Here is a 26,568-nt window from a genome sequence, read left to right as displayed (position 1 = left end):
ATTTTTTTTTTTTTTTTTTAAATCTTTGTTGCTGTGTTTCATGTTGGGTTTTTCAGCTCTGAAACTCAATCGAGTGTTTTTATGTGCGAGGATTCAGCGTTGTGAAGCCATGAGAGATTGAACGACAAAAATTTTTAAAAACACTTTTTCTTAATGTGTTGCTTTATGGTAGTATTATTCTGTGCGTTTTTTTTTTTCTTTTATCCCCCTGTTTTTTATCATTCTTTTGTTTACTTTAATGAGCTTTTTTAAAATAATCCTTTTATTGTCTTTTTCTCCTCCGCTTATTTGCCTGTATCCCAAAGTTTGTATATGAGTGTGTGTTTACTGACTCGACTAGTAAAAGAGATCCAGTCTGTAGTCTCTTCTGCTCTCGGCCTTTGCAGTAGGATCAAACGTCAATAAGAAAGGCATCCATAGGGATTTTTTTGTCTACTCTTTTGCCCTGAGCTGCTTATTCTTTTTTTTTTTTTTCATATCTGACAAGCCCCCAGATGCCTCGCAACCTGTGTCTTATCGGTTATTTTGTTGGTTCAGTAACACACAGTAGCCCTGCCATGTATTCCTCCATTCATGACCAATGCACCGTATGGATGTCTCCAAGGGAACTTAGCCTAACATAGACAAATAGTTAGCCTTTCATTGGTTGCTCTCTCATTTACTATTTTGGTGCAACTACATGTTATAAATTGCCATAGGCTTAGTTACTTTTATCCTTTTTTTTTTTTGTACTTATAAAAATGAAATACAAAGTGAATGTGCAATATTTATACTCAAATTTTAAACTAAAGTATGTAGGAAGGAAGAACGTACAGACAACAGCCCCTCCATAGTGTATGAATGTGTAGGCCTGTTACTCATCAGTAGAAATATAAGCATAGGAACATGCGTAGGACAGGAGAGAACAGTAGAGACACACTGATAGGAAGTCTAGATGTAGCCCATTTGAACGTACTGTGCTTAAACAATGTCATGTTCTTGAAGACTGTAACGTTAAAAAATTGATATTGGCATTATAGAAATCGCATGTTTTAAAAGTGTGCAACTGTACCAAAGTGTTGGGATATATATTTGAGAAACAAAGAGCGATAGCGAAATGCACTCCAGTCGGAACAACTGAAGAAACATCATTATGAAGACTTATTTAACTGTGTATCATAATCTCACTTGCAACACTGAAGAGTGCAAATACCATTTCTGTATCTTCAAATTGGTTTATGTATATGATACTGTATGTGCAATGTATATAAAAAACGGTCTACAGAATTTGCCAACTGCCATTTATTTGAGCTCATGTGTACCATATGTTAATTACCGTAGGTTTTCAGATTAGTGGTAATATTCTCTGAAAGACATCAGATGAGCAACACTACAGTGCTATCACTGCTTCAGTCTTTCTTTTCTCATTAAGTTCATGGACTCAAGACAAAATGATAAGAGGTCCTTTTTTAAGGGCGACATCTTTCTCGCAGCCACCTTCTTTGAATTCAAATCCTGCTCTTGCGCGTAATGAAGAAACATCGTATTAATAAAGGTACAGTCAGGTACTCTGTTTTCTCCCATCAGATGTCTACTAGCTTAATACCGGAGGGTTATTTTAGCATGTTAAATTTTCCAATACTGTCAAAATCAAGTGGGAGCCCATTCCTCCCTTCCTGTTTTTTATAACATTTCTCTCTCCTGACATTTCAGTGAAAAGTCAGTAGCTTACTGTGCTGTTTGCTGCTTTCCCTCTGCCTGGCTAGAGGTGGCTAGTTGCCTTCTGACACACATGCGCTGTCATCAGGGGTCTTAAGAATGTGAAGCATTCCCCGCATCTTGTTGATAGCACACACCGTGTCCTACTAACAAACATTCATTTTCACGAACAGCAAGGCAAACAGTGGGTGGTGCAAAGACGAATTTCACCATTCCTGCTGTTTTCACTTGCATTGTAAATAGGATGGGAGGGGGGGTATCAATGATCAAAGTTCATGTAAAACTACCAATAATTGTACAGGTGAAAAGCCTCCTATTAACATATTTAATAATCTTTGTTACTGACCAGTTTTTCAGGTCTCCTCCTTTGTTTTGTGTGGTTAAGTGGCCCTGTGAGCTGGGCCACTTGCAAGTGTCTCCTTCCTTTATTTATTTGTGATTTGGCCTTGAAAATTATGTAATGAAATAAAAGTTTGTGTTGTAATCACTAGTGCTCTTTGTGTGTTTTGTGTGTGTGTGTGTGTGTGTGTATGTGTGTTACTCTTTTAAGCTGAGGTTCAACGTGTGACTGATAGGTCAAGAGCTTGATTAGAATCATCCTGAAACCAGAGTTTCTATGGCAACGAGGGTCAGTGTGTTTGACTGAATGTAGTTTGTGAAAGAGCGTGTGTGTGTGGTGCATTGACGCCAACAGAACAAGCAGTTCATGGATTATTCCAGAAAGCGGGTTATATGGAAAACTCTGAAATGAGGGAAACTCGTGTTATCCGTTCTAAAAGGAGAGGTAACTGAAACTCGAGTCAGTCACCATGGTAACTGACTCTGTGAACATAAGCTGCTCGCTGGCAGGTTTTCTTTAAGAAACTCTGAGTTTCTACCTGTCTCCTCCTACCTGAGGCAAGCTGCCAGACATGGATGGTGGTAGACATCGAGGCATAATTAATTCGCAATGCCTTATGTCGGGAGATGTATTCAGGGTTCAATTGGATGTGCTTTCATTCCGAGATGAATATCTGTTAGAACGGTATCACTGTTCATTACACTCAATCATTTCTCTCTCCTTAGCGTGTGCAGCGGTGTTACTTTTTGTGAAATATCATATTCGCCGCAGGTCTACAGGGGGAGCTCCAGTTACAGTGACGTAACTCGAGCTTTTTTTCTGAGTAGTTGCCATAGTGAATCAAGGTATCGGGGCTCCATTGATGATGGTTTTTTATAGTGGTCGCGCACGCGCCAAACTCAAGGTGAACATACTCAGAGTTGATTGAACTAATTCAGATCAGCTGGACCGGATACTCAGAGTTTCCCATCTCAGAGTATGTCAACTCAGAGTTCAGAGTTAGACTCAGAGTTTGTTAAATACTCCCCTGGAAGTCAACCTTCAATCAGACCTAGTAAACAAAGGTTTTTTTTTTTCTTCCAGGTGAAGTCATAGACTGTTTCACGCAAAATGTTGAATCACAGACATTTATTACATTTATTAAAGAAAGAAAGCTTGTCTTCCTGTTCCTTCAAGCGCACCTGCTATCCTGCTGCCTATATTAGGCATTTATTATAATTTGAATAAGAGAAAGTCTCAGGGCATCATGTTAGCACAAAGATGACCAATTCATTATGGAAGTTATCTATTTATATGATAAATATGCTAATTATTTTTCATCATCAATTGGTCTATAAAATAGTAAAAACTGCTTCACAGAATTTCAATTTATTATCCTACAACACTGAAAACCTGCAATACATTGGAGAAGACAAACAATTGGTAATTTTTGTTTTAAAAAGACAATAAAAAAAAGATTATTTACTTAATCTAGAAGTGTTAAGCACTAATCAGCACTATCAAAGCTACAGTTAAAGTGAGTTAATTCCAGTATTTATGTTTTCTATAGAATCAGTGTAAGCCTGCTACTGACTGTGTTCCCACTTTGATTCATTTGAGTTGTTCTGTCTTAATGTGACTCTGCTCAGCTTTGAGGCTTGCAGCTTTGAAAGATCAGTTAAATGAATTTTAATATATGATATACAATAAGGGTTATATATATAAGGGTTACAATGCCAAATGAATTCTTCACTTGGGCTTATAATGCACATTGCAATGTGTTTGTGCTATTACAACTAAATCAAAACTGAACTGCGCTGAACCTTTATTCAGGTGGTAAACCATCGTCACTTACTGCTAATGACTACAAACCTCATTGAAAAAGCAATCTGAGAGGATATGGATGGCTGCATTTGCATTTCATTTAAAATTACACGATAGCTACAACATTCCAGAGAGACAATACAGATTCTTCCAACCCCTCCTCTCCTCCTTATTCCTTCTATCTAACCCTATGGGACCTGTGAGTGAGTCAGAGGCATAATGCTCCCTTCATTAGCCCACTGATTCTGACACACACACACACAGCAGAGTAGCTCTACCACAAAGACAACAACAACAGCACTAAGCAGCGGGAAACTGAAGGACATTTTCCATATTATATGAATGTAGTTTGTGTGTGTGTGTGTTTCTCTGCTTTCTTTGCTCTATGACTCTTTATTTCAACTTTTTCTTTCTCCTACTCTCCCCCTCCGCCTCGCTTGCTCCCTCTTCCTGTCTATGTATGACTCAGAATTTCACAAAAAACTTTTATGGTTTTTTTTTCTCTTTGCTTCATGCGCACACGCCAGTGTGAGCCAATAAACCATGTTGGAGTTTACCCAAGGATGAGTGGAGCTGAACCGGAGATGCCGCAGAACTCTGGAGAGGTGGGTGGTGGCTGGAGAAAGCTGAGAGTAATTACATCCGAGGCTGGAAGATGGTGGTACAGCGAGGACTGGGATTAAGATAGACCGGACTGTCAAAAGGATATGTAAGACACACTGAGGTACAGTAGGGCAAAGGGATAGGTGGAATTAGAGACACTAAGGTGTGAACGTGTAGGGCAGTAGAGGAAGCAAAGGTGAGCTTCCCTCTTTGCCTTTTCTTTTCAAACTAGCCCTTTCTGTGCCTAAAGCTGCTCCATAAAATCTATCATTACAAACTCATATTGTGTGAAAAAGTGCTGTCCAAACATATAACCTTGAAAGACACCAAAGATGTTGAAGTGTACAAATAATGCACATCATATTAAGACTTTTCCATTTTAATGTTCTAATGCAATTTCATTCCAACTCCAATGTGATACAGCAGCAAACACAATTAAGTTTAAAAATGTCACTTTCCACACGGTTTTAATGTAAAGTTGTCAGACTTTGAAGAAAAATGTTGACTTTGAATCTGATTTAGGGGGCATTGAAATCGAGCTTTGGCAAAATTTCTCATTGTATAATTAGGAAGTCAGTGAATGTGATGCTCTTCACTTCAGTTGACTGGGTTTCCCATATGTGTGCAAACTCCTGCTGATGTTGTTTTTGATTGCAATGTGTCAAGCTGACCTTTGGCTGCGTTCTCGGTAACACTGGCTGCACCATGCCAGGAACTTGCCCACGGTTTGGCTCAGCTGGTTCATTATGGTTCAAGGGCCCAAGTAGAGGTGGGAAAAAGTGTGATGACTGGTAATGAGCTTGAGCAGGGATGGGAGGGAGGGAAGGAGGGAGGTGAGGATGGGGAGGCAGAGGGAGAGGGAGAGGCAACTGATACGTCTGGGCGATGACTCACCGATGCTGTGTATTTATAGCATCAGGGTGGGGGTGGGGGGGGTGGGGGTGGGGGAGCAAGCGGTTTGGGAGGCGGCCAGGACAGCATCATCGCATCGCCGTCACAGGGAGTGGTGGAGGGAGAGATGGAGACCGCAGAGATAAAGGGTGGAAGAGAAGAAAAAGATAGAGATTGGAAAGACAAAGCAGAGAAGGAGGTTGGGAAAAACAGGCAAGGTGGGGAGGGAGAGAAGGGTGGATGAATGAGAGTGAACATAATGGGAGGATGAACTGTAAAGAAAGGGAAAGGGGAGACAAAAATAGAACTGCATTTGCATGAGAAGGAGCATATTTAAAAATCGTGCATGAAAACAATGTTGCTGGGCGTGCCACGCTGCAGAGACTGAGAATTGTACCATTTACACATAGTGAATTTAAATATAACAAATGCATAGTACCTGAATCTGTGTTTGAGCTGATGGCAAAACATTATTTGCATAATTACTGGCTCATATTCACAGAAACACACACTTTCCTGCAGCTTTAGATTTAGATGCTGGCCAGATGGAGTCATGAAGAGGAGGACAGGGAAAGGTGGCAGGCTTTAATGAACATAAAAATCACCCTGGTTGCCTGGACACTGTACATCTCAAGTCATCAAAACACTAAGACTCCTACATGTACAACCACTTAACGAGGCCTAAGACCTAACAAGAAGACCCGAGTCCAATTAAAGGGGCTAAAAATTCCATTTTAATGCATTTTAATTCTTTTTTTCATTGTCTACAATAAATATGGGCAGTATTCAGTAGCTGCTTATATAATAATGATAAGGCTGATTTGTGTGTGTTATTTACAGATCCTTCAGTTTGTAAGATATTTAGTTTGTCATTATGCTCTCAGTTAAACACTGTAACACTGACAGGATTTTTTCTTCATCAAAAAACACACCCTGCCTCAGCCTCTGGTGACGTCAGTGAGTGCGTCACGCTGCATCCCTCACCATAGACATCTGCACACGTGCTCATATACACATGTACGCGTCGGGCAAGGGAAGTGCACGCACATACACACACAAACAACCACACAACTCACAGTCAGTTTTGTTGATGAGGGATGAGTCAGAACACTGAGGTGAACAGTCGCAGTCGTTAATATGTACAGGGTAAGAAAGCAGAGGAATGGAAGTTAGAGTGAAAAGAGCAATGCAGACATTGACAGGTTAGTGGGAGGCAGGAACTGAAACTGCAGACAAGTTTATGATGATGGAAGCATCCAGGTAGATGTGACTGAAATAGTGACTTGAATGAATGTAAAGAAGTGAATTGGACTGGAAAAAATTAGCTCAGCAGTGGAAGCTGAAGGATAGGTTCATATTTTTTCAAGTCTGCATAAAAACAATAGTCAGGTGCCCATTTGGCACTGAAACATGTTAAACTTCCCATAATCAGTCCTTCTGTTATTATTGGCCATTAAAAGGTTCTTTCCAAAATGCTTTCAATGTACGTGATAGTGGACAAAATCTACAACTCCTGTTCCGGAAACAAAATTTTTCAAATGTTTGTCTAAAGACAGTATGTAGCTTCAGCAGTCCGGATTAGTCAAATCAAATGGAGTTTTAGCATTTTATTAAAAATGTCCCTCTTTTTGGTTTTCGTCCACTGGAGCTCAACAAGGAAACACGGTTTTTGGGTAGTAGCAGGACTGTAGACTTTGTTCCCCATCACTTGAAAACACTTTACAAATGATTTGACCTAGTATGAATAGGAGGAATGATTACAGCAAAATGTTTTTCAGTGTTAATATGAGCACCTGACAATTGTTTTAGGACAGAATTGAATAATTGTGAAGCTGTGCTTCAACTGTAAATAGCAAAGCATAGAGTGACTTGGTGGCTGGCACCTATGAATCACAGTATCCCTGTCTGAGTTTGGTTGGGGGACCTTTATTGCAAAGGATTCATCTATCTCCCCTCAGTTCCTGTAATGTCTATTATTACTACTATAAATATTTACATATAAGAGTTACAATACAAGTTCATAAGCTATATATCCAGCTGGATCCAGCAGCTGGTCAGCAGACATGTCCACTCTCACGTTTTTCCAGGGTTTCTCCTGTATTTCAAGGCCATCTCCCAGCACCCTCCTGTTTTGTTGTTTATTCCAGGAATCTCCCATAATTTGGATGACCTTCAAACTTTATAATGGGTAATTGTACAAAGATCATCTCTGTCCAAGCTCTCTCTGTGCAGGCAGGGCAGGAGAGCCTTCTGCCTAAAAATATTTGAATACTATCAGCCTCCCCCAATGCCCACCCCACACTGAAAAAAATCTCCTTTTTATTTGAAACCTAAATGTTGGCAGGTACGCTGGTTAGTTTAGCTTAGGAAAAAGACCAGGAACAGGGAAATAGCTTGCTCAACTCCAACAGTAATGAAATCACACTGAAACAGAAGTGTAAAGAACATACTGCATAATGTCGTTTGTTATGTTATGCTTGAACAGAGAAGGCAAGCTATTTCTTTGTGCTAAGCTAAGCTAATTGGCAAACATAGCAGGCACTAAATGGTATGAAGAACAGAGATAAGGCTTAAATCTGCAGCTAGCATGGATTGCGACACGTTTCAAGCTTGTTGCTCTTCCTCACCCAGGTTACATTCTTGCACATACTGAGCATATTAAAGCCTTTTGCAACTGTTTTTCATGATTTCAGTGGTAACTTTCCTCTCACCCTACTCTCTGCAAGAAAGTGAAAATGTGTATTTGCAAAATGTTGAACTTCTTTTAATAGAAAGAGTCAAAAGATGACCATTAGTCAAGGAGGAACAGAGGCTGAGCTGGTACACTTGGTCTCATTAATGCAGAGATATTTAGTGCACTCCTACAGGTCTTCTGCTGGATTTCTGTGACATTACCTGGACACATGCCCTTTTCAAAAAGGCTGTCTGTATGGAATCACTCTCCACCTTCATTCCTTCCATACTCCCCTTCAGTTTCCCTCTCTCCTTACTAGATTGCTCAAGACAGCACACTTCTCTTCTTATTTCCACTCTGTTCTCACCTGTCCCAATGGCTCAGACAACATATTGTAACTCTAATCACCCCCATTTCTGTTCCTTGCTGAAGCCACCTGTCTCCTGAAGACAAGGACCACACTTTATCCACAGTAATTGGTGCAAGGGGAGGGGGGGGGAGTGGGATTGGTACACCAGAGGGAAAAAAAGTAATGAATGCGAGCCACTAAGAAAATGACTAGCTTAAAGAAACGAAGCGTCTAATGAAGGAGAGGAGGATACCAACCTGTGTGGGAAGAGATGAAGTTGGAGGCAGATGAAAGGCTTTGAGGCAGCAGTCACCATGGAGACGTTGGTTGAAAAGAAGGTGAGCCATGACAACGGGTGTGCCATTCTCTCCCCACCTCATGACGGTGATGGGGGTGATGGGGGTGAAGAGGTGAGGGGGAGGATGATAACAAACAAAGGATCAGAAGGGGTGGGGGCTGGAAGGTAGAGTGGCGACGACCACATGTGGCCCTGCTGCTTTTCTATCTCATTCATCATGATCATCTTATCTTCTTTGTTTTAATGAGTCAGTATAACAGCATCATATCTGAATGTTACCATTTAATAAGAACTCTAAGATTGAAACTATTAAGTGTTTGTAGCTTTCTAGCCTTGGCTCCTAGTTGAGTCATGGATCCTTGAGCTGATATTAAAGCATGAAAGCAAAAATCCTGAACACCCACAACAGATCAAAAATCCTTGAGATGCAGCTTCACGGAATCGAGTGTATGTTTATTCACTGTTAAGTGTATGAATGGGAGAATATGGGCGTGTGCTTTTGTGCAACTGTGACGCATGCAAGCCACCATGGAGCTGATATCATTCTCTCCCCACAGCTTTGATTGATGTGTCGGTAAACAGCATCAGTGTCCCAATTGACTGCTGCGGGTTTAGAGAATCAAAGATAAGGAGGGAGGTTTTGTAGATAGTGGCAGATATTATACAGTGATCAGGGAGACATCACACTAATGGTTTGGGTCTGACATATCAATTTGGAACTGGCTGAAAATGTTCAAATTACGTACTGAAACAAATGCACTCTTGGTAGTGAGCTATGGGGACTAAATATGCACACAAAAAATGTTAATATGTGAACATCGAAGTGAGCCTGTGCAGGTAATATTATGCAAATGAAATCCTGGAATAAAAAATGAAAAAAGCATGCAGGGCAGAATTAGGCAAAAACATGCTCATTTTCAATATTCAAGAAAGAGCTATTTAATTATATAAGCACATAAAACCATCAGCCCCAATTCTGATCATTGCCTCACTCTAACACTGGCATTCTTGGTATTCTAGTCATTAATAGTACTTGTAAACTCTCATAGTACTACTCTAAAAAGGGAGTCCAAATCATGCTAAAGTTTGGCAAAGATATCTGACTTTCTCAAGTTTCAAAAAATGCATTTCATGAGATATCTAGCAGTCAAGGAGGTAAATGCTATGAGCTTTGCCTTTAAGAAGCGAGTTTCAGTAAATCCAAATAAAGCACATATGGGATTGGGAGTGATGTATTTTCATAACATCTAAGTTTTGGCACTAAAGATAAAGATGTTGATGATTCCATAAAGATATTAACCCAAAATGTGTCATGTCTGGGGCAGGACTAGATCATGTGTATATTATCTACTGGTTGATATTGGCAGTAAAGGCATAAAGGATCTACATTAGGGAAAAATGTGTTGTTGTTCAGATGTGTTCTCAAGATAATTTAGAGATGTATCTAGCTACGCCTGGCACAGGGGTAAGAGGTATGTACTAAGCCAAACGCTGCCTCCCATTGATCATCTGTCATTTCCTCTCCAAGGCCATTCTCCCAAAGTCTCTTAACATCTTGCAGTGACTGAAGGATGATATAACATTTATTGTTATAGTGTAGAAATGAGACCTTTGCAATATGTGGATAACGAAAGAATATAATCAACTGTGTTGTTTGTCAGAAAGTCTGGAAATGAAGTAATTGGAGATATCTAAAAGGTGAGACTATAGTGAATTGATTATATTAAGACTTACCATGACATAGGTTAGATGTAATCCCCTCAGTGGAGAGGGGCATTTACTTTAGAAAAGTGCAGGGTTATTTAAGAATAAGACTTACTAAACATTCTGTATGGATCGTTTTTATACAATAGATTATTATCTATTTAATAAGGATGATTTCATTCTTCTGCCTGTCCTTGAAGCTATAAACATGTTGTTGCATAAAACAGTGCATTGTCTCCAAAACATCAGCTACACTGCACAGCTGTCATTCTTAAAGGCTCCTGCTTTCTTTGTAAGTTATTGTTCTTGTTTTCTACCTTCCCTCAAGACATCTTATACGTTTGGTAACCAGACATTACACAAAGGCAGACCTGACCTTAATATTACAAAACAAAAGTGACAAGATAGACTGACTGCTTCCTGCTCACAAGGGCAGCTGCATATCTTCTAAACAACATCCATACGTGTTTTACGTTATCTATCTCTGATATACCACTGAGTTTGCTACAATCAGATAGATAGATAGATAGATAGATAGATAGATAGATAGATAGATAGATAGATAGATAGATAGATAGATAGATAGATAGATAGATAGATAGATAGATAGATAGATAGATAGATAGATAGATAGATAGATAGACAGACAATAAGAGAGTGAACATGTCATTAAGAACTCTTTACTCTATCTAATCACTATGATTTCCCATCCTCTCTGCTGTAATCCTTATCAATAGACAGATAGAAAGAAAGAGGTGAAGGGATGTAGCAGTACCAATCACTGGAAATTTTTCTCTTGTTTTTTGATGTCTGAAGTAACTGTGTGGGTCTGTATGGAACGATGAACACAGACAGCACATCACAAGCCCCGGAGAGAAATCACAGATTCAGCCAGTGAATCTTCCACCACCAGGAACCCACTGGGATTTGAGTTTAAAAACCTCTGATCCATCACTGAGAATCATCATAGTGCCCAGGGGGGCTGATATAACTTGCACAACAACAGATTCACAGACAAATAGAACATTTAAGATGAGAGGAAAGATACCACACAGATATTTAGACAACATAATGTGCCTATTAATGGTATTGTGTTAATTGAAAGTTTATTGGCCACACTGAGAACATTTAACAGGAATATGTGAGAGAATGTTTTAGTATGAATTTGTGACTTTACAACACTCTCCTATGACATACACTCACATATGGATGTATGTATAGTATGCATGTTTTATACAGGCAGAGATAGGTTTGAAACAAAAACATCTTGCTCTGATGTGCGTTTGTGTGATTATGTTGTGATTAGGGCTGCAACTAACAATTATCTTCTCAATTAGTCCTCTTGTATCAGTGAGCAATCAGTTGACATCTTTTAAACGTCTAATTTTGTCCAAACAATAGTCCAAAACCCAAAGATATCCAGTTTACTACTATCAATGACACAGACAAGCATTAAATCATCACATTTGAGACGTTAAATCCAACAAATCTTTGGTATATTTGCTTTAAAAAATGAGTGATTAGTGATTATTTCATTATCAAAATATAGTTTCAGAGTTCATTTTCTGCCATTCGACTGATTGTTGCAGCTCTAGTTTTGACGCACTCATACACATCATGGGAACCATATGACATGTTATTTTTAGTAAACCACGTGGCAAGGAAAATACATCACTGACAATGTTTGTGTGCCTGACTTACTGTAAGCATACTCTTGCCAGTAAAAGCACATAATCCAAAAATTAAAGAACTCATGAGCTGAACAAATATTCCCCTAATCATGCCAAGAAAGCTCTAAAAATATTGCCTATGTTATAACTTTCACATTTCCATCAGTGTGTGTTCATTCATTTTCAGAATTCCACCCTAGGATGAATGAGCATGTTCTATTATCCATTTCTTAATGGGCATGCAAGAGAACGTAACCTACTACTGATTGATACCGCTGCGTGCGGACTATCATGACCTCTGGAGGTGCTACTCTCTCTCAGGGTGGAGGCTGTTTCTGAATGGAGAGATGTGACGTCAGAGGAATGATGCTGTGGGATTATACAACACATTTTTACAAACACCACATCTCTCCTTCTCTCTCTCTTTCTCTCTATCGGTGCTTTGATCTGCCATTCAGTTTTTTTCCTCTCCTCCCTTCACACACGCATACGCACACGCACACGCACACACACACACACACACACACACTTATATTGAGAAGAACTTAAATAAGCCAGTGCACACGCAGCAGCCAGGCGGGTAGATGTATCTTCTAACATCAGGAGGCTCTCTGAAGCTCTTCTGCTCGGAGAAGATGCAGCTGACAGCACATTCAAGTGAAAAGCACCGTCAATGCTGTTGCTATCTCCCCAGTATGACGCTGTGTGCCTCAGCACTGCAGGTGAAGTGAAAAGATCAAGTGGGTGCTTTTTTCTAGTTTAATGGACGTAACAGGATCACAACATTGAATGAGTAAGGAGGAGCACATTAAATGCAATTAGATGTTCAATGAAAATTAAGGGTAGTCACAGCATGTGTCAGAGGGCAGTGAATGAAATAGATTCACTTTAGGGATTTATAAAGGAGATATTGCTGGAGCAGCATTGAGGATAAAATCATCCTAATATATTCAACTGGCCATTCAGTGCAGGATGATAACAACAAAGACTTAGTAGGACAAGCATGAAACAGAGAAATATGAAAAGAAATTTGAATGTATTTATTACTTTTAAAGCATAGATTACTTTTCTCCTGTTTAGTAGTGGGACCAGTGTTGCTTAGGTTTCATCCTGCAGCTATTTTTTCTCTTTTCCCACCAAGAGAAATAAATACCAACGTGTCAAACATTTTCATCCTGAGAGGATGTAAGAAAGGAGGCTCTGAATGTGACTTTAGGTGATATGCATAGGCTACTGTTCTTCCATAATACACATAGATGATGAATGTTGCATTTTTGACAGTTTAACCACACGTTCTCATTATGATACATGATGAAAGAATCACTTAAAGTGTTTAGCAAGGCTTTGATCTCACCTTAAACTCAACTATCCTTGACCTTTTATCGGCAGGTGTCATGCTGTGGCCCCTTTATCTTGTCGACCTGCGGAATGCAGAGCTTTGGCCCCCAGCCGTCAGGCAGGTGTTTATCACAGTCTCTATCAGCACACACATCCAGAGAGAGGGAGAGAGAGAGGGAGAGAGAGAGAGAGAGAGAGAGAGAGAGAGAGAGAGAGAGAGAGAGAGAGAGAGAGAGAGAGAGAGAGGAGGCTGCGACAGCAGCTCCGCGGTGGTTTCAGCCTGTGAGTCATCGCTAGAGGGTTTAACTCCTCATGTGCCGTCGTCACGGCACTTGAGGAGCGAGGATGACACTGATGGTATAAACAATATTGTTTACATGATTAAATAACTAAAAATTCTCTTTTGTGAGCCCTAAATTTGCAATTTTTTTGATTTTTTGATACTTTCTGAATTGATTTTAAGATTTAGGTCTCTAAATTTGACATACATTTTAGTTTAGCCCATGGATGAGTTGGAAATGAAGTATATATTCTCTCTGAATGAAGCTTCTACTTTCATAATAAAAAAACATCCATTCATTCAAGGTGAACAGTTTCAGCGACCAAATGAATATTCAGGTAAACAGATCGCTACCTTTGTGAGATCTGGGCAGAGAACCAGAGATCAATACATCCAACTTCAGACTTTTTAAAGATCATTTGAGACGATATCTTTTACAGACTCTATGGCGAGCTATTTTTGACACAGCGAGCTTCTTAGTATGCCATATCATAAACCTGAATCATTTATATGGATTTTTTAGGACCGGCTATTGCGTGTGTTGTGTGATGACGCGGTGGTCAGGTGTTGCTTCATATAACCAGGAGGAGCTGTCCAAGTGCTGAAAACAGAAAGAGAACAGAGGAGATGCCATATACCTTCACTGCTGTCTGAGCTTTGTTGCCAAAGGTAAGAGGCGAATTTGTAGGCTGGAGTTAAATCATTAACTCAAATCAATGTATGAATGTGTTGAATTGGGAGACAGTCTGTGTGTTTTTTAATGGCTTTTCGCAGATCTCGATACTTTATGTGTAAACGATGGTTATTGTTGTGATCAAACGCATTCACAAGAGGAATGGCAATGTTGTTAGTGAAGAAACAAAGAAAGAAGGATTTCTTTCAAACGAAGGTTCATGTTGTTGGTATGAAATCGGATGGTGAGGTTGCCCATAACAACGCGGGGAGTGACTCATCCAGCGATGTAAATGTGTCTCCTCTCTCAGCATCTTATCATTCAATTTGCAGAGCGTAAATCTCTGATAGGCAAACAAACCCTGAATCAAAACACACTCGCTCATGGTTAAGCTTGTTGATGTCGAGTAAGTTTTTAAACCAAAAATAATTAGAGATATGAACGTAAACCCTCATCTGCATTGTACATATTTTTTATTTCTTAAGTGAGGCTTCACTAACATATTATGTGCATTCGGTTTGCAGGTAATACATAGCCTATAATGCTGCATTTCCACCACAAGTTGCCCGCGGGGGGAGCCGTGGTCCTGCTCGCCTTCCTCCTCCACGGATGCGCCGTGCAGGCTGCGTCTCTCCCCCGCCACTACAGGCTCCGAGGCGGGGAGAGTGATGGGCAGCCGGCTGCCTATCCACCCAGCACCGACATGATCAAAGCCCTGGAGTACATTGAAAACCTGAAGCAGCGGAACGGGGGTCGGCCCGAACCCGTGGATTATGACGAAGTGGACAAATTCAGGGTCCTGCTTCAGCTCGCCTCGCAGCAGGACGAGGGTCCCGGGGAACGTCAGCCTGCCCCCGGCATACAGAGGCAGGACATTACCGCTGAGCAGCTGATGAAAGCCCTGCTCAAGTCTCTCCAGGATCAAGCTGCTAGAGACGCAAAGGTCATCCCCGCGTCGGCCGCCAGGAACGATCGCCGCACGCATAGGCACCGCACCAAAGACACTGAAATCCCCGAGAGCGCCGCACCGGTAGACTACGGTAATTCTCCCAGACCCCACAAGAAATATCCGCTGATGTTTGAGGACGAGGAGAATACGGACGCTTCAAAACGGGCCACAGAGGACCTGGACGAGCAGTATACACCTCAGAGCCTCGCCAATTTACGCTCCATCTTTGAAGAGCTCGGGAGGATGCCCACCGCCACCGGCCAGAAGAGAGGCGTGTTCGGGGACGACGATGACGACGACGAGGACGTGTTGAGTCTGAGAAACCAAGCCTACGAGGATGTGGCCGGAGGAGAGGAATGGGTCCCCGTGGAGGACAGGGAGGAGACGGAGGAGATGGTCAACAGGAGTCATGAGGAAATGGACAGGGCGCTCGGTGAGCAAGACGAAGCCGAGAGGGAGGAAATGCAACGCCGTGCGAGCCAGAACCAAGAAGATGCTGATGATGACACTAAACTTGTAGATTACTACCTGTTGAAGGTCCTCGAGATGAGCGACCAGACGCAGAAGAGGGACAAGATCGGAGAACAAAGAAAGAGACTGATTCGCCCCTCCATTGTGGATCCCCGGACAGTGAAGGAGTTGCTGGAGCTCTCCCTGAAGCTTCACGTCCCACCACAGGACCTTATCGATATGCTGCTCACAGAGGAGCTCAGAAAGCTCCACCGCAACACCCAAGCCCCGACCCGCTACACAACCGGTCAGACACCCAAGATCAGGTACTACAGCCGCAGACTGCCGCTGAAGAGCAAACCCGCTCCGGAGGACATGGACAGAGAGGACTTTCTGGACATCATCGGCGTGGAGACTATCAGTAACGAGTACCCGGTGATGCAGAGACCCCTGAAGACTTCTCCTTCCTCGGACAGAATTCCAGCGGTGTCCAAACCTGCTGCTAATCCAGGACCAGTTAAAATCCCTCCTCCCTCCGGGCGCAGGGAGAACCTCTTTTTATCCGAGCTCAACAAGATGCCCCTGAAACGCCAGACTGACGGCGGGGATGACGACGATGATGACGGCGACGTGGAAGACGAAGTGACGACCTACCTGGCGGCCAAAATCCTCACAGAGTACCCCAACACCATCGCCAAGCGGGACACCCAGGCGCAGCTGAAGGGACAGTTCCCCTACGAGCTGTACGAACGAGCCATGAAAGACTACTTGGGACAAGCGGACACTGACAAAAGGTCAGTAGCCAAGAGGGAAACCGAGATGGCCACAGAGAAAGTAAATCCCACAGAGATGCAGGGGAAAGAGGAAATCACGGCCAAGACCTCAGCTCCACAGACCGTGATTGATGAAGATGAGGGGCATCGTGAAAAAACAGTGGCTGGGATGTAGGATGATCCCCACCTGCAAGACGCACGAAATTATGAATATAGTATTTATACTGTCTCAAAAATAAAGTTTGGTGGATGTGATCTAGTTTACAAATTTATATTATATGAACTATAGCTGATAATATCACCCTAACGAAAAAGAACTATAGCAATCCTACAGGTCTAATACATTTTTAGGAAAACACTAGTCCCTAATTGCTGCAAGAACATCATAGAAATATTATGAGATTAAAGGTGCAATCCACATGAGACCAAAAGGGTAACAAAGGATTTGAATCCGCTATCACTCCTAAAATTGCAAATGAATACATTGACTAATGTCAAATAACAATAAGATCCAATTGAATAGTTTTGTGATGTTGTCAAAAGTTTGTTTACATGAATTATGTTTGTACACATTGCAAGAAACAGGCCTATATTTTCAATTATGATCAAACAAGTAATGGTAAACATGCTTATTTTTCATCACTGTCAAATTCTTCATATGTGAACATACAAATATATAAATGACAATGTATGCTGACTGCACCTTTAAAAACACAAGCTACAGTGATTTCTGTTCAATATTGGTTATCATCAAGGTATACTGACAGTATAAGAATATTATAGGAATCTTTTGTTAGGGCAGTGTGCTGGCCCGATGAACGAGTGTTGTTGTGACTCGTGATATATTCAGGGTTAGTGGATTTATTGTTATTATTATGGATTCTTATTTCCAAGTCTAAATATCAGACCGTCGCCTGCCTTCCAACCCTTTCATACTGCGAAGCTCTGTATTGTTGGCCTACCAGTGGTTGTGCTATGTATGCTCATTTTTAAACCATTTTGTACATGTTCAATAATGTGTGATGAATCACAGATGAATAAAGCATCAGCGGTATTATTTTTCTTCTTGCCGAGTTGTGTTGTCTTATTAATACACCACAGGGTTTATAATCTGAGGAAGCAGAAGGAAAAATGATGGTGAGAAAACACTGAATCCCATTTGGTGGAGGTGTGCTGATTTTTGAGAAGAAAAAACTGTTTATCAAAATACATATTTTAATCATAAGCTCTGACATCATAAATTGCATATTATAAAAACAGTGATATTCAATTCACACTAACAACAGCTCCTTGTAAAGACTAATAGTTCCAAACAGAAGTAATAGGTTATACAGATTAAAAACTGTAAGGAATTTTTCATAAACAGTTTCATTCAAAAATCTGTTGTCTGCAGGCATGAAAGCAAAGCCTAGTATTGGTTATTGTGGTTTCAAAACATAATCTCTTTTACAAATGTGTTTTGAAAGAATAAATGTAGATTTTTTGTTTGGAGAGGCACAATTTCCCCCAAAATTAACTCATCATTTTTGGAAAATAATCCTTCAATTAAAATATATTAAAGCATGATTTAAATATACATTAAACAAATTTATAAACCTGAAAATCATGCATGGTTATGCTTTTCATATCCCCAACCCTCAATTACTACTTCATTTGAATGTTAGTTAACATATAGGGTTAACATAAATACAAATATGTGTACAATTAACATAAAGAACCCCCCCTCCCACCCCATCCTTCAAATGAGTGCAAGACTGAATGAACAAATATGAGAATAACGTTGCAGCAATGCTTCAGGCAGAAGACAAGCAGACATTCATTATGCCCATTTCCTCTTTTGAAAATGTCCAGTGGAATCCAAGTAAATCTTATTTCCATGTTCAGACATTTCTTTGACTCATATACAGTACATTTGGTTCCTGTATTTTCCCCAGTGTCCTTTTTCCATGGGTTAAAATGCAGGTTTGCTCATATACTCCTCCATGGTCTGGGGAAAAAAAGGCACAAAGAGGATAAATCAGCTTCTCAGCCTCTTTTATTTTTAAAAAACAAACACATTATGATGCAATTAATATTCACAGGCACACATCTACACATCGCCTGTTATTAGGTGCTGAGAACAGCAACATACAGTGAACTAATACAAGCACAACATCTAACCTGTCTGTCCATATTCAAGGTCATCCAAACAGCTCCACCTCATACCAATCACTGTTGTCATCCTGAAGCGATAATGGTCAGAAATGAATGGGAGGCTACACTGCGCAAAATCCAACTCTAGATTCAAGTGTTAGTCAGCCCTACTCAGAAGCACAGAAGGACACACCCAGTGAACTACTGTACCACACAGAGCCATCAGCCTACAGGGAGAGCAGGAAGCATCAGCCAAACACTAAACCTACGCCATGTTCCAAGGAAATCTGTCTCTCCCTCGCAATAACACTAGCAGAGAGAGAGAGAGAGATATGTATAAACACACACACACGGGAGTAAGAAAAACAGCAGCTCAAACACAAATCTATATCTAATAAAATAAAATAAAAAGGAGCAACAGCTAACATCCAGAAGCCTATTAGTTATGAGAAACACAAAAGGCACACCAGGGACTCAGCAGCACCACTGTTAATTGAACTCATTATGACACCAACTACTTGTGAAGCTTGTTGGTAAATTCACACTCACAAGAATAAACTGAAACTATACTGGAGCTAGATACAGAATTTATCAGAAGAGTTATTGTTTTGCAAAACATATAGAACTGATTGAGGCCCTCCACAATCCAGAAGTTCCCCACAGCCATCATTCAATGTCCTCTGATTCCATTAGATTCAAATGCCATGGTTAAATGATGTTGAACCATGCAACAGATGTTACATGCCTCGTATTGTGTCGTGCGTGACTGTACGCATGAGTGTCTCACCTCCTGTAACATGTCTGACGCTTCGATGGCACGATTCACCATCAGTTTGGAGGTTTCCTGTACTTCTCCTCCCATTAGAAACTCATCCAGGATAAAATAGGCCTTCTCAAAGTTAAAGATTATGTCCAGCTCACACACCTAAGAGGGGGCATGACAGAGATTATTGCAGAAGTATTATTGAGATAGCTCACGGTGCAGAATGTGCTTTTATGTGTGCACTTTTAGATTAAAATTGCTGTTCAAAATAATCTCTACAGCAAACAACAGCAGCCTATTTCAACAGTAATATGCTCAGGATTTATGCTGCCATCGAATTTCAGAATTACACTTCAGCAGAGCTGCAACGATAATGCATATCAAATATTCACTGCTTGCTGTTTTTCACGTGAGCATTTTAAGCTTTGAATCATTTATGACTGTAAACTCAATGCCTTTGGATTAAAGCCACTGATCGGATAAAAACAAGAGATTTGAACATGTCACTTTGGGATTTAGGAAAGTGGTAACAGGCATTTTTCACTATTTTCTGGCATTGTATTGATAAAATGATGAATAAAATAATCGAGGAAACAATCTGCAGATGAATCGCTAATGAAAATAATCATTGGTTGCAGCCCTACACTTCAGACACTACAGTTGAATATAAATGAAAGAAGGTGAAACACAGTGAAATATACATTGCCAAAGTATTTGTCCAGCAGCTCCACGTAGCGATGAATAACCTCCAAGGCTAACAGCTCATTCTCCTGGTTCTCTATGCCCAAGCAGAAATACAAGCTTGCATACCTGAGGAAAACAATGTGATGATTTTCAGCTGATATAGAGGAAATATAAATGACATTAACAAGAGATGTGTGTAGAAACGAGAATGGTGGTCCTCCTGCCTAAGAAACAGAGAAAGTAACTCACTCACCTCTTGTAAATAATCTTAAGGTCTTTCCAGTGCAGAAAGTTACAGGAGCGTGGTTGCCGTGTCAACACCATAGCGGTCATGTCCCTAATGATCTTCTTTTTCTCACGTTCTGATATTGGTGTAAACCACTTCTGTAGACGTAGCTTCCCCTGGCGACTGAAGAGCAGCAGGAAACGCATCTAACAACACAAATGCATTACAGGGTCAGAGGGGCAACTGTGGAGCATGCATGGACAAAAGGGATCATTTGTATGAGCAAAAACACATACAGTACATCCACACAAAGTCAATCCATGGAGCATTATTAACTAACCACCAACACCCACACAAACAAAGGGTCGATTGGGTGTGCAGCTGCTGTCACGGCTCATTAAAGAATAACTACGCTGACCAAACACCACTACTACAAGGACAAAAAGAAAGGTCTTGGCAGGCAGAAATGTGAAGGTCAACAAATGGTTGAGGGAGGAGCAGATATCTTGAGTTTCCTTTCCGGTTTTCAGAGTTTACAGAATAGGTTTCCTGATTTGGAAATACATTTGGCCACATATCAATTTGGACTCTATCAGTACCACTCTGCCCGCAGTGTTTCCTTTGAATCTTCCTCACATTGTTGATTTCTTTTTCTTTCTGGTTTTTCCCTAACTGAACATAGGGTCTAAGGATGGACGGTGTTGTAGAGATTGTACAACCTTCTCAAAAGAATATGTGATTTGGGGATATATAAATGAAACACCCATAATTCATCACAAGAAAGACTGAGTTAGTCTAATTAATTAACTACTGTCTGTACATTTGTACTTTAACTTTTTCAGAGGCACAACATCAATCCAAACTCATCTCATGCAACTAAGAGAAGTTCAAACTCAATTTTTAAAATTCTAAATATTTTTTTTCCAAATGTGGCCTACCTTATATTTAAGGATTCCCACAAAGCATGTATTAAGACATATATAGAATAATAATAACACAATTCTGCTTGAATGTGTGTCTAATGTGGTTTTCCCATTAAAATAGTATAATTAGCACTTCAAAACATTTATGGGGAGACTTCTGTTCTCTGTATATTAGCACTGCAGGATTCAACTTTTCACATCAGACTAATTCCCAAATTCTGTTCATAGGCCCACCCATTAAATCTGATTTTGTATGGGTGCAGAGAAACATCCGCAGTCAGTAGATAATGGTGAAAACTGCCTTCTAGTGTCAACATATACATCATTCTGCACAGTGAAGCTCAAACATCCAACTGTAACAACAAAAATGAAAAACACATTTTTGACTGAAGGGTGACTTTAAATTACAAATACGCAAAAGCATGTACAATATCATGGCCACAAAATGTCCTAGTTGCTGTGGTGATGGATGTATAATTTTGATATTTTGGAGAAAGGCGTTACATAAAATATGGGGCAGTTGTCTAAGCCACGTAGAAGAGGATATTTTAAAGTGATACCAAAGCTCAATTGACCTACAAAATGAGGAAATATATAAATGGGAATTTGGACTTGCCCATTAGTAGGCTTCAGTGACATTAGACAAAACAACAAAACCGGTCCTTTTACCGGTATTTCAAGGTGTGTAACCCCTTTGTCAGCCCATAGGCAAATTAATATGTAAAGCATTAAACTGCCACCAGGGCAGGACACGAAAGTGACGAAACCTGTTTTACTGAGGGGACCTTACTTCACTTACGTCACAAAAAAGGGGGATACACATAATAAAAACTGCCAGTAGAAACAAAATCTTGATGCTGTTAGTTGGCCTGACGAGGAAAAAAAGGCCTCAGAGTAAAGAAAAGCGTTTTAAAAGGTGTAGTTTCTAGCTTTAGCTACCTGTCAACGACGACAGGTGCGACAGGTGAACAGCTGCTAAGCTGACGTTGACTTAGACGTACAAAATAGTCTCTTCACTTACCATTTTGACGCTGCGCCAAGAGCTATTTAACCTTCTGAATTTGTTATTTTTTTAAAAGCACTTTAACCCTCACAAAGGGTCAACAAGTCCGACTGAACACATATCCTATCTATCCGTCGTCCACCGCTGTGTGAAAGTTGTTAACTCCGCCCTCCACGGCCGCAGGAGGAGCGGTGCCTGCCGGACGCGTCACCAAACAACCCCCTACAACCATCTGGATTGGTCAGTGAAAGTTTATCTCTCAGGTGTGAGATGCACCACGTGACTTGCTCGACGCGTTTTAATGAATGAGCTGATAAAACTTTAACTGATATCACTTGACAGTCAGGGTCAGTGTATGTATGCAGTACAGTACACTGCATGTACACTGCATACAGTGTGTAGTGTACATGCAGTGTCGGTAGAGAGCAGTAATACTCTCTCTCTCTCTCTGCCTCTGTCTGCCTGTTTCATGTGATACTGACCTGTCACAGCTGCTTGACACACTGGAAAACTGCTGCACTGTTTTAGGATTATTATACATTTGATAGCATGTCTCTGTACCGAAATGCCGTCTGGTTTCTGAACGGAATTCATCAGTATACAAGGTCAGTCAACTACGCTATATCAATATTATGGTGCTTCTCTAAGCTATAGTTGTATTGCTGACAGCTTTGTGCCTTTCAGTCAGTGTATATTGCTATGTCATATGCTTTAAAATGTATTATTAGGACTGTTCAATATAAGATCCACCGTATTGTAAAATGTATTTCATGCAATTTAATATTTAATGAAGAGAATAAAGGTCTGATCACTGTATGGCACACAAACACTGTGATCACCACACAAACTGGCCTTTATACACAATCACAATAGTGCCATTGACAGCTGATGTGTCTTGAGGATGACATTCACATCACCTGACTTTACTGTAACTAAAATGTGGAGAAAAGAAGAGAAAAAAAAATATTGAAGCCTCACAAACTCATATCTATCATGTGACTGTGTCAGAGGCGCACAATGATACATTCTTTAATGGGTTATCTCCAGGAAGGGATATGAAGCAGCATCTAAAGACTTTGAGCCCCAGGATCTGGATGTGTCCGTTGTGGGAAGGTCTTTTATGGTCACCGGGGCCAACAGTGGAATTGGCAAATCGACTGCCATGGCTATAGCCAAGAAAGGTACATGTTGGAGAGGTGTGTTTTGTCATGTGCTTTACACAAATAGAAAAATCAAATCTGATGTTTTGTTTCCAGGTGGGAGAGTCCACATGGTCTGTAGGAACAAAGATAAAGCTGAAGAGGCCAGGGCACAAATTGTCAGCGAGTCGGGGAATACAGTGAGTGTGTGTTAGCTTCAAACATCGTTGCTACTAAATATGAAAAAAAGTTTTAAATCCCTTGATTTGTGGGCAAGAATGATAATTAATCTGATTATTGTAGGAGGTGTACATCCATATTGTGGACATGTCAGAAACACGCAAAGTGTGGGAGTTTGCTGAGGCCTTCAAGAAGCAGTACCCATCCTTAAATGTGTTGGTAGGCATTGATCATAAAAAATATATTACATTCAAATCTCTCTTTGGAAATTAAGATTTCTCTTCTTTGTCATGTTTTCGGGAAAGATAAACAATGCAGGGTGTATGGTGCACAAGAGAGAGATGAACGATGAGGGGCTTGAGAAGAACTTTTCCACTAATACGATGGGTGAGACTTAATTCTTATGCTCAATGAGACTCATGCTGCTGAAGTCAAGGCTGAAGCTGTGTGACTTTTCTCCATCTCTTTAGGGGTATACATCCTCACTCAAACTCTCATACCACTTCTACAGAAGAGCCGGGATCCCAGGGTGGTATGAGATCACACACACAATCAAGCTGCTCATCTGCATCATGTGGACAGCATAATGCCACTTTTGTCCACGCTGGAGTGGCTGTTGTCTAAGCACACTGTGCCTCTTTTTCTCCCTGCCTGTGTTAGATCACTGTGTCCTCAGGAGGCATGCTGGTCCAGAAACTCCGTGTTGACAACTTGCAGTCAGAGAAGGGCCGCTTTGATGGTGTCATGGTGTATGCCCAGAACAAGGTAGTTAGGAGGATTAAAGTGTTATAACCAATTTTTAGCTCCAATCTTTGTGAGAGATTTATTTAGTAACTACTTTACAATTGTCTCATTGGATTCTTGTCTGTTTCATAAGATTGAACAGAAAGAAGGGGTGGGGTGGGGGGGATGATGGAAAAAAGATGATGCAAAATATATTCACAGTAATGCAACATTTACTGTAGAGAGGTAAATTCTACTGCTAACAATGTGCTGTTCCTTCTCAGAGACAGCAGGTGGTGCTGACACAAATATGGGCCAAAACCAACCCTGTTATTCACTTCTCTGTGATGCATCCAGGCTGGGTAGATACACCAGGTACTGACTCATTACACAGCCAACCCTAAATGGTCAATTAACTATTGGTGTTGCTGTTGGTGCGGTTTTCTCCTTTGTTTCTACTTGTTTTTCTAAAAATAAAGAAAAAGCTGTTTAAATGGAAGAAATTCTCCTCGTGGTGGTGCTATAGCAACGGAATCCAAGAAGACAAACCCAAACTTTACCAGAAAGTGTGAAGCAGTCTGAAGAGGTCACAGCTGCAGGTTATAGTTTCACAGAATAATATCACCTAAAATATGACAATTTTAAAATCCACAAAGCAAAATAACACAAAGGCAGTGAAACTTTTTTAACTTCCCCTGACCTAAGTCTGTCCACCTTCTTTAGACTTACACACTTAAATATTTCTATTTGGTTGTGTTGAAACATGTGACCATAAATTCCACTAAGACATGTACTGCTCTATCTATTTATCTAATGACTGTGATCATGTGAGACAGATCATACATGAGGTAATCTGATTAGGTGTAAAGGTATATTTCATCAATTCATCAAATCTTTTTTGCAGTCATTCCAAAATTGAAATGAATGGTTAATGAAAGAAATTGTTTACAAAGCACAAAAGTTTTATATCAAAAATCGTTAATCTCCGCAATCCTCATATTGTGATAACACACCAAATTATTTTGTTACTTTCTGTAAATTTTGTGTTTTGAAGAATACATTTTGCCTTTGCCTTGGTCAATTTAAGATTCTCAGTTTAGCTTTGACCAAACCTGACAATCATTCCTGAGGATTCTTAATCTGTGTCAATAATTATGAAGATCTTCATTTCAGTTGTTGGACAATAATTCAGTATTTGTTGGTGATGTTTTTCTTACCCTGCTTGATGTCTTCCTGTTGGCAGCTGTTTCTACATCAATGCCTCAGTTCCACCAGATGATGGGGGACAGGCTGCGCAGTGTGGAGCAAGGAGCTGACACTGTGGTGTGGTTGGCCTTGTCCAGAGCTGCTGCCTTAACACGCAGCGGGCAGTTCTTTCAAGGTGAGCGGCATGAAAGGCACTCTCTCATAAGCACGAGCTGGATGTCCTTTCCATTGATGTCAATCTTTTTAGATATCGTCATCATCTGTTGAAAGTGGTTCTGACAAATGATTCGCATTGCAGATCGAAGGCCAGTTCCTGCCCACCTCCCTCTGGCTTGGACTCACACTGCTCCTAAAGAGATTCAGACCTTCATGGCTAAACTGGAGAATCTGTCAGAAGCTGTTCAGTCTCTGGGCCCTTACAAACCTCAGGTTGTCTAAATTTGGATATCGTTGAACCGTTTAAGTATTTGTAACAATAAAATCATTACTGGGAAATGTGACACATTTGTCATATTTAGTCTCATGTACATCCTAATTCTACCCATTCATAATAAAGACATGCATTTTCAGGGGAGTGTACGGCTCAGCGTGTGATGTCATCATGTGTTAACTGGACTGTTTGCTCTGAAAATGTTGAGACCTACTAATTTAAAGACTGAGTAATAGATTTACATAGTCTAATTAACAACAGAAGTTACTGAATACATGTAATCCCTTCCTTTCTTTCTCTCTCAACCTACGGCCCTCTGCCTCCACCTAGAGACTGGTTCTGCTTGAGGTTTCTTCTCGTTAAAGGGTAGTTTGTCATTGCTGCTGTCACCACGTGCTTGCTCATTGGTGAAAGTTGGATCTTGGCTGTAAATTAAAGAGTAAGGTCTAGACCTGCTCTATGTGAACTTCTGTTATGATTGGGTGCTATATAAATAAAACAAAAAAAAAAAAGTAAGAACATGCTCATCTTCTATCTAGATGAGTACAACAGGGTTGTGTGCTTTCTATTTGATGTGTATATTTATTTCTGATCAGTGCATCACATCTGGAATCATCATGAATCAGTGTTTGCACAGGAGTCTACAGTATTTACATCTCTACATA

The 26,568-nt window shown here is 40.5% G+C and overlaps 3 protein-coding genes across 3 annotated transcripts; 2 read left to right on the top strand and 1 right to left on the bottom strand.

The window, feature by feature from the left end:
• The first annotated feature begins 14,862 nt into the window (after window positions 1-14,862).
• On the top strand, window positions 14,863-16,668 carry scg2b (secretogranin II b). Its single transcript, XM_053330223.1, has one exon. It carries the CDS (start codon window positions 14,863-14,865, stop codon window positions 16,666-16,668), a length of 1,806 nt encoding a protein of 601 aa, XP_053186198.1.
• A 1,030-nt stretch (window positions 16,669-17,698) lies between these two features.
• Window positions 17,699-22,395, bottom strand: ap1s3b (adaptor related protein complex 1 subunit sigma 3b). The gene is made up of 5 exons (XM_053329725.1): window positions 22,244-22,395; window positions 20,327-20,505; window positions 20,091-20,199; window positions 19,414-19,551; window positions 17,699-18,480 (listed from the first exon to the last, which is right to left on the bottom strand). The coding sequence occupies exons 1-5, from the start codon at window positions 22,244-22,246 to the stop codon at window positions 18,445-18,447; spliced, it is 465 nt and encodes a 154-aa protein (XP_053185700.1). The 5' UTR covers window positions 22,247-22,395; the 3' UTR covers window positions 17,699-18,444.
• A 304-nt stretch (window positions 22,396-22,699) lies between these two features.
• dhrs12lb (dehydrogenase/reductase (SDR family) member 12-like b) lies at window positions 22,700-25,911 on the top strand. The gene is made up of 10 exons (XM_053330708.1): window positions 22,700-22,830; window positions 23,273-23,406; window positions 23,482-23,564; window positions 23,668-23,763; window positions 23,850-23,931; window positions 24,015-24,076; window positions 24,205-24,309; window positions 24,552-24,642; window positions 25,511-25,648; window positions 25,772-25,911. The coding sequence occupies exons 1-10, from the start codon at window positions 22,775-22,777 to the stop codon at window positions 25,909-25,911; spliced, it is 987 nt and encodes a 328-aa protein (XP_053186683.1). The 5' UTR covers window positions 22,700-22,774.
• Window positions 25,912-26,568: the final 657 nt, after the last annotated feature.

This window comes from Scomber japonicus, chromosome 12 (assembly GCF_027409825.1).
Source record: "Scomber japonicus isolate fScoJap1 chromosome 12, fScoJap1.pri, whole genome shotgun sequence".
Taxonomy (NCBI): domain Eukaryota; kingdom Metazoa; phylum Chordata; class Actinopteri; order Scombriformes; family Scombridae; genus Scomber; species Scomber japonicus.
This window is presented reverse-complemented; position numbering and strand designations above follow the sequence as displayed.

Bases quoted from the DNA above. Each gene is read 5' to 3' on its own strand.
- scg2b (XM_053330223.1), top strand. From the start codon at position 14,863: ATGCTGCATTTCCACCACAAGTTGCCCGCGGGGGGAGCCGTGGTCCTG.
- ap1s3b (XM_053329725.1), bottom strand. The intron at 20,200-20,326 runs GTGAGTGAGTTA...TGTTTTCCTCAG, and splicing joins CTTAAGATTATTTACAAGAG to GTATGCAAGCTTGTATTTCT. The intron at 19,552-20,090 runs GTATATTTCACT...GCCCCCTCTTAG, and splicing joins TGGACAAATACTTTGGCAAT to GTGTGTGAGCTGGACATAAT.
- dhrs12lb (XM_053330708.1), top strand. From the start codon at position 22,775: ATGTCTCTGTACCGAAATGCCGTCTGGTTTCTGAACGGAATTCATCAG. The intron at 22,831-23,272 runs GTCAGTCAACTA...GGTTATCTCCAG, and splicing joins GGAATTCATCAGTATACAAG to GAAGGGATATGAAGCAGCAT. The intron at 24,077-24,204 runs GTATGAGATCAC...TGCCTGTGTTAG, and splicing joins AGAGCCGGGATCCCAGGGTG to ATCACTGTGTCCTCAGGAGG.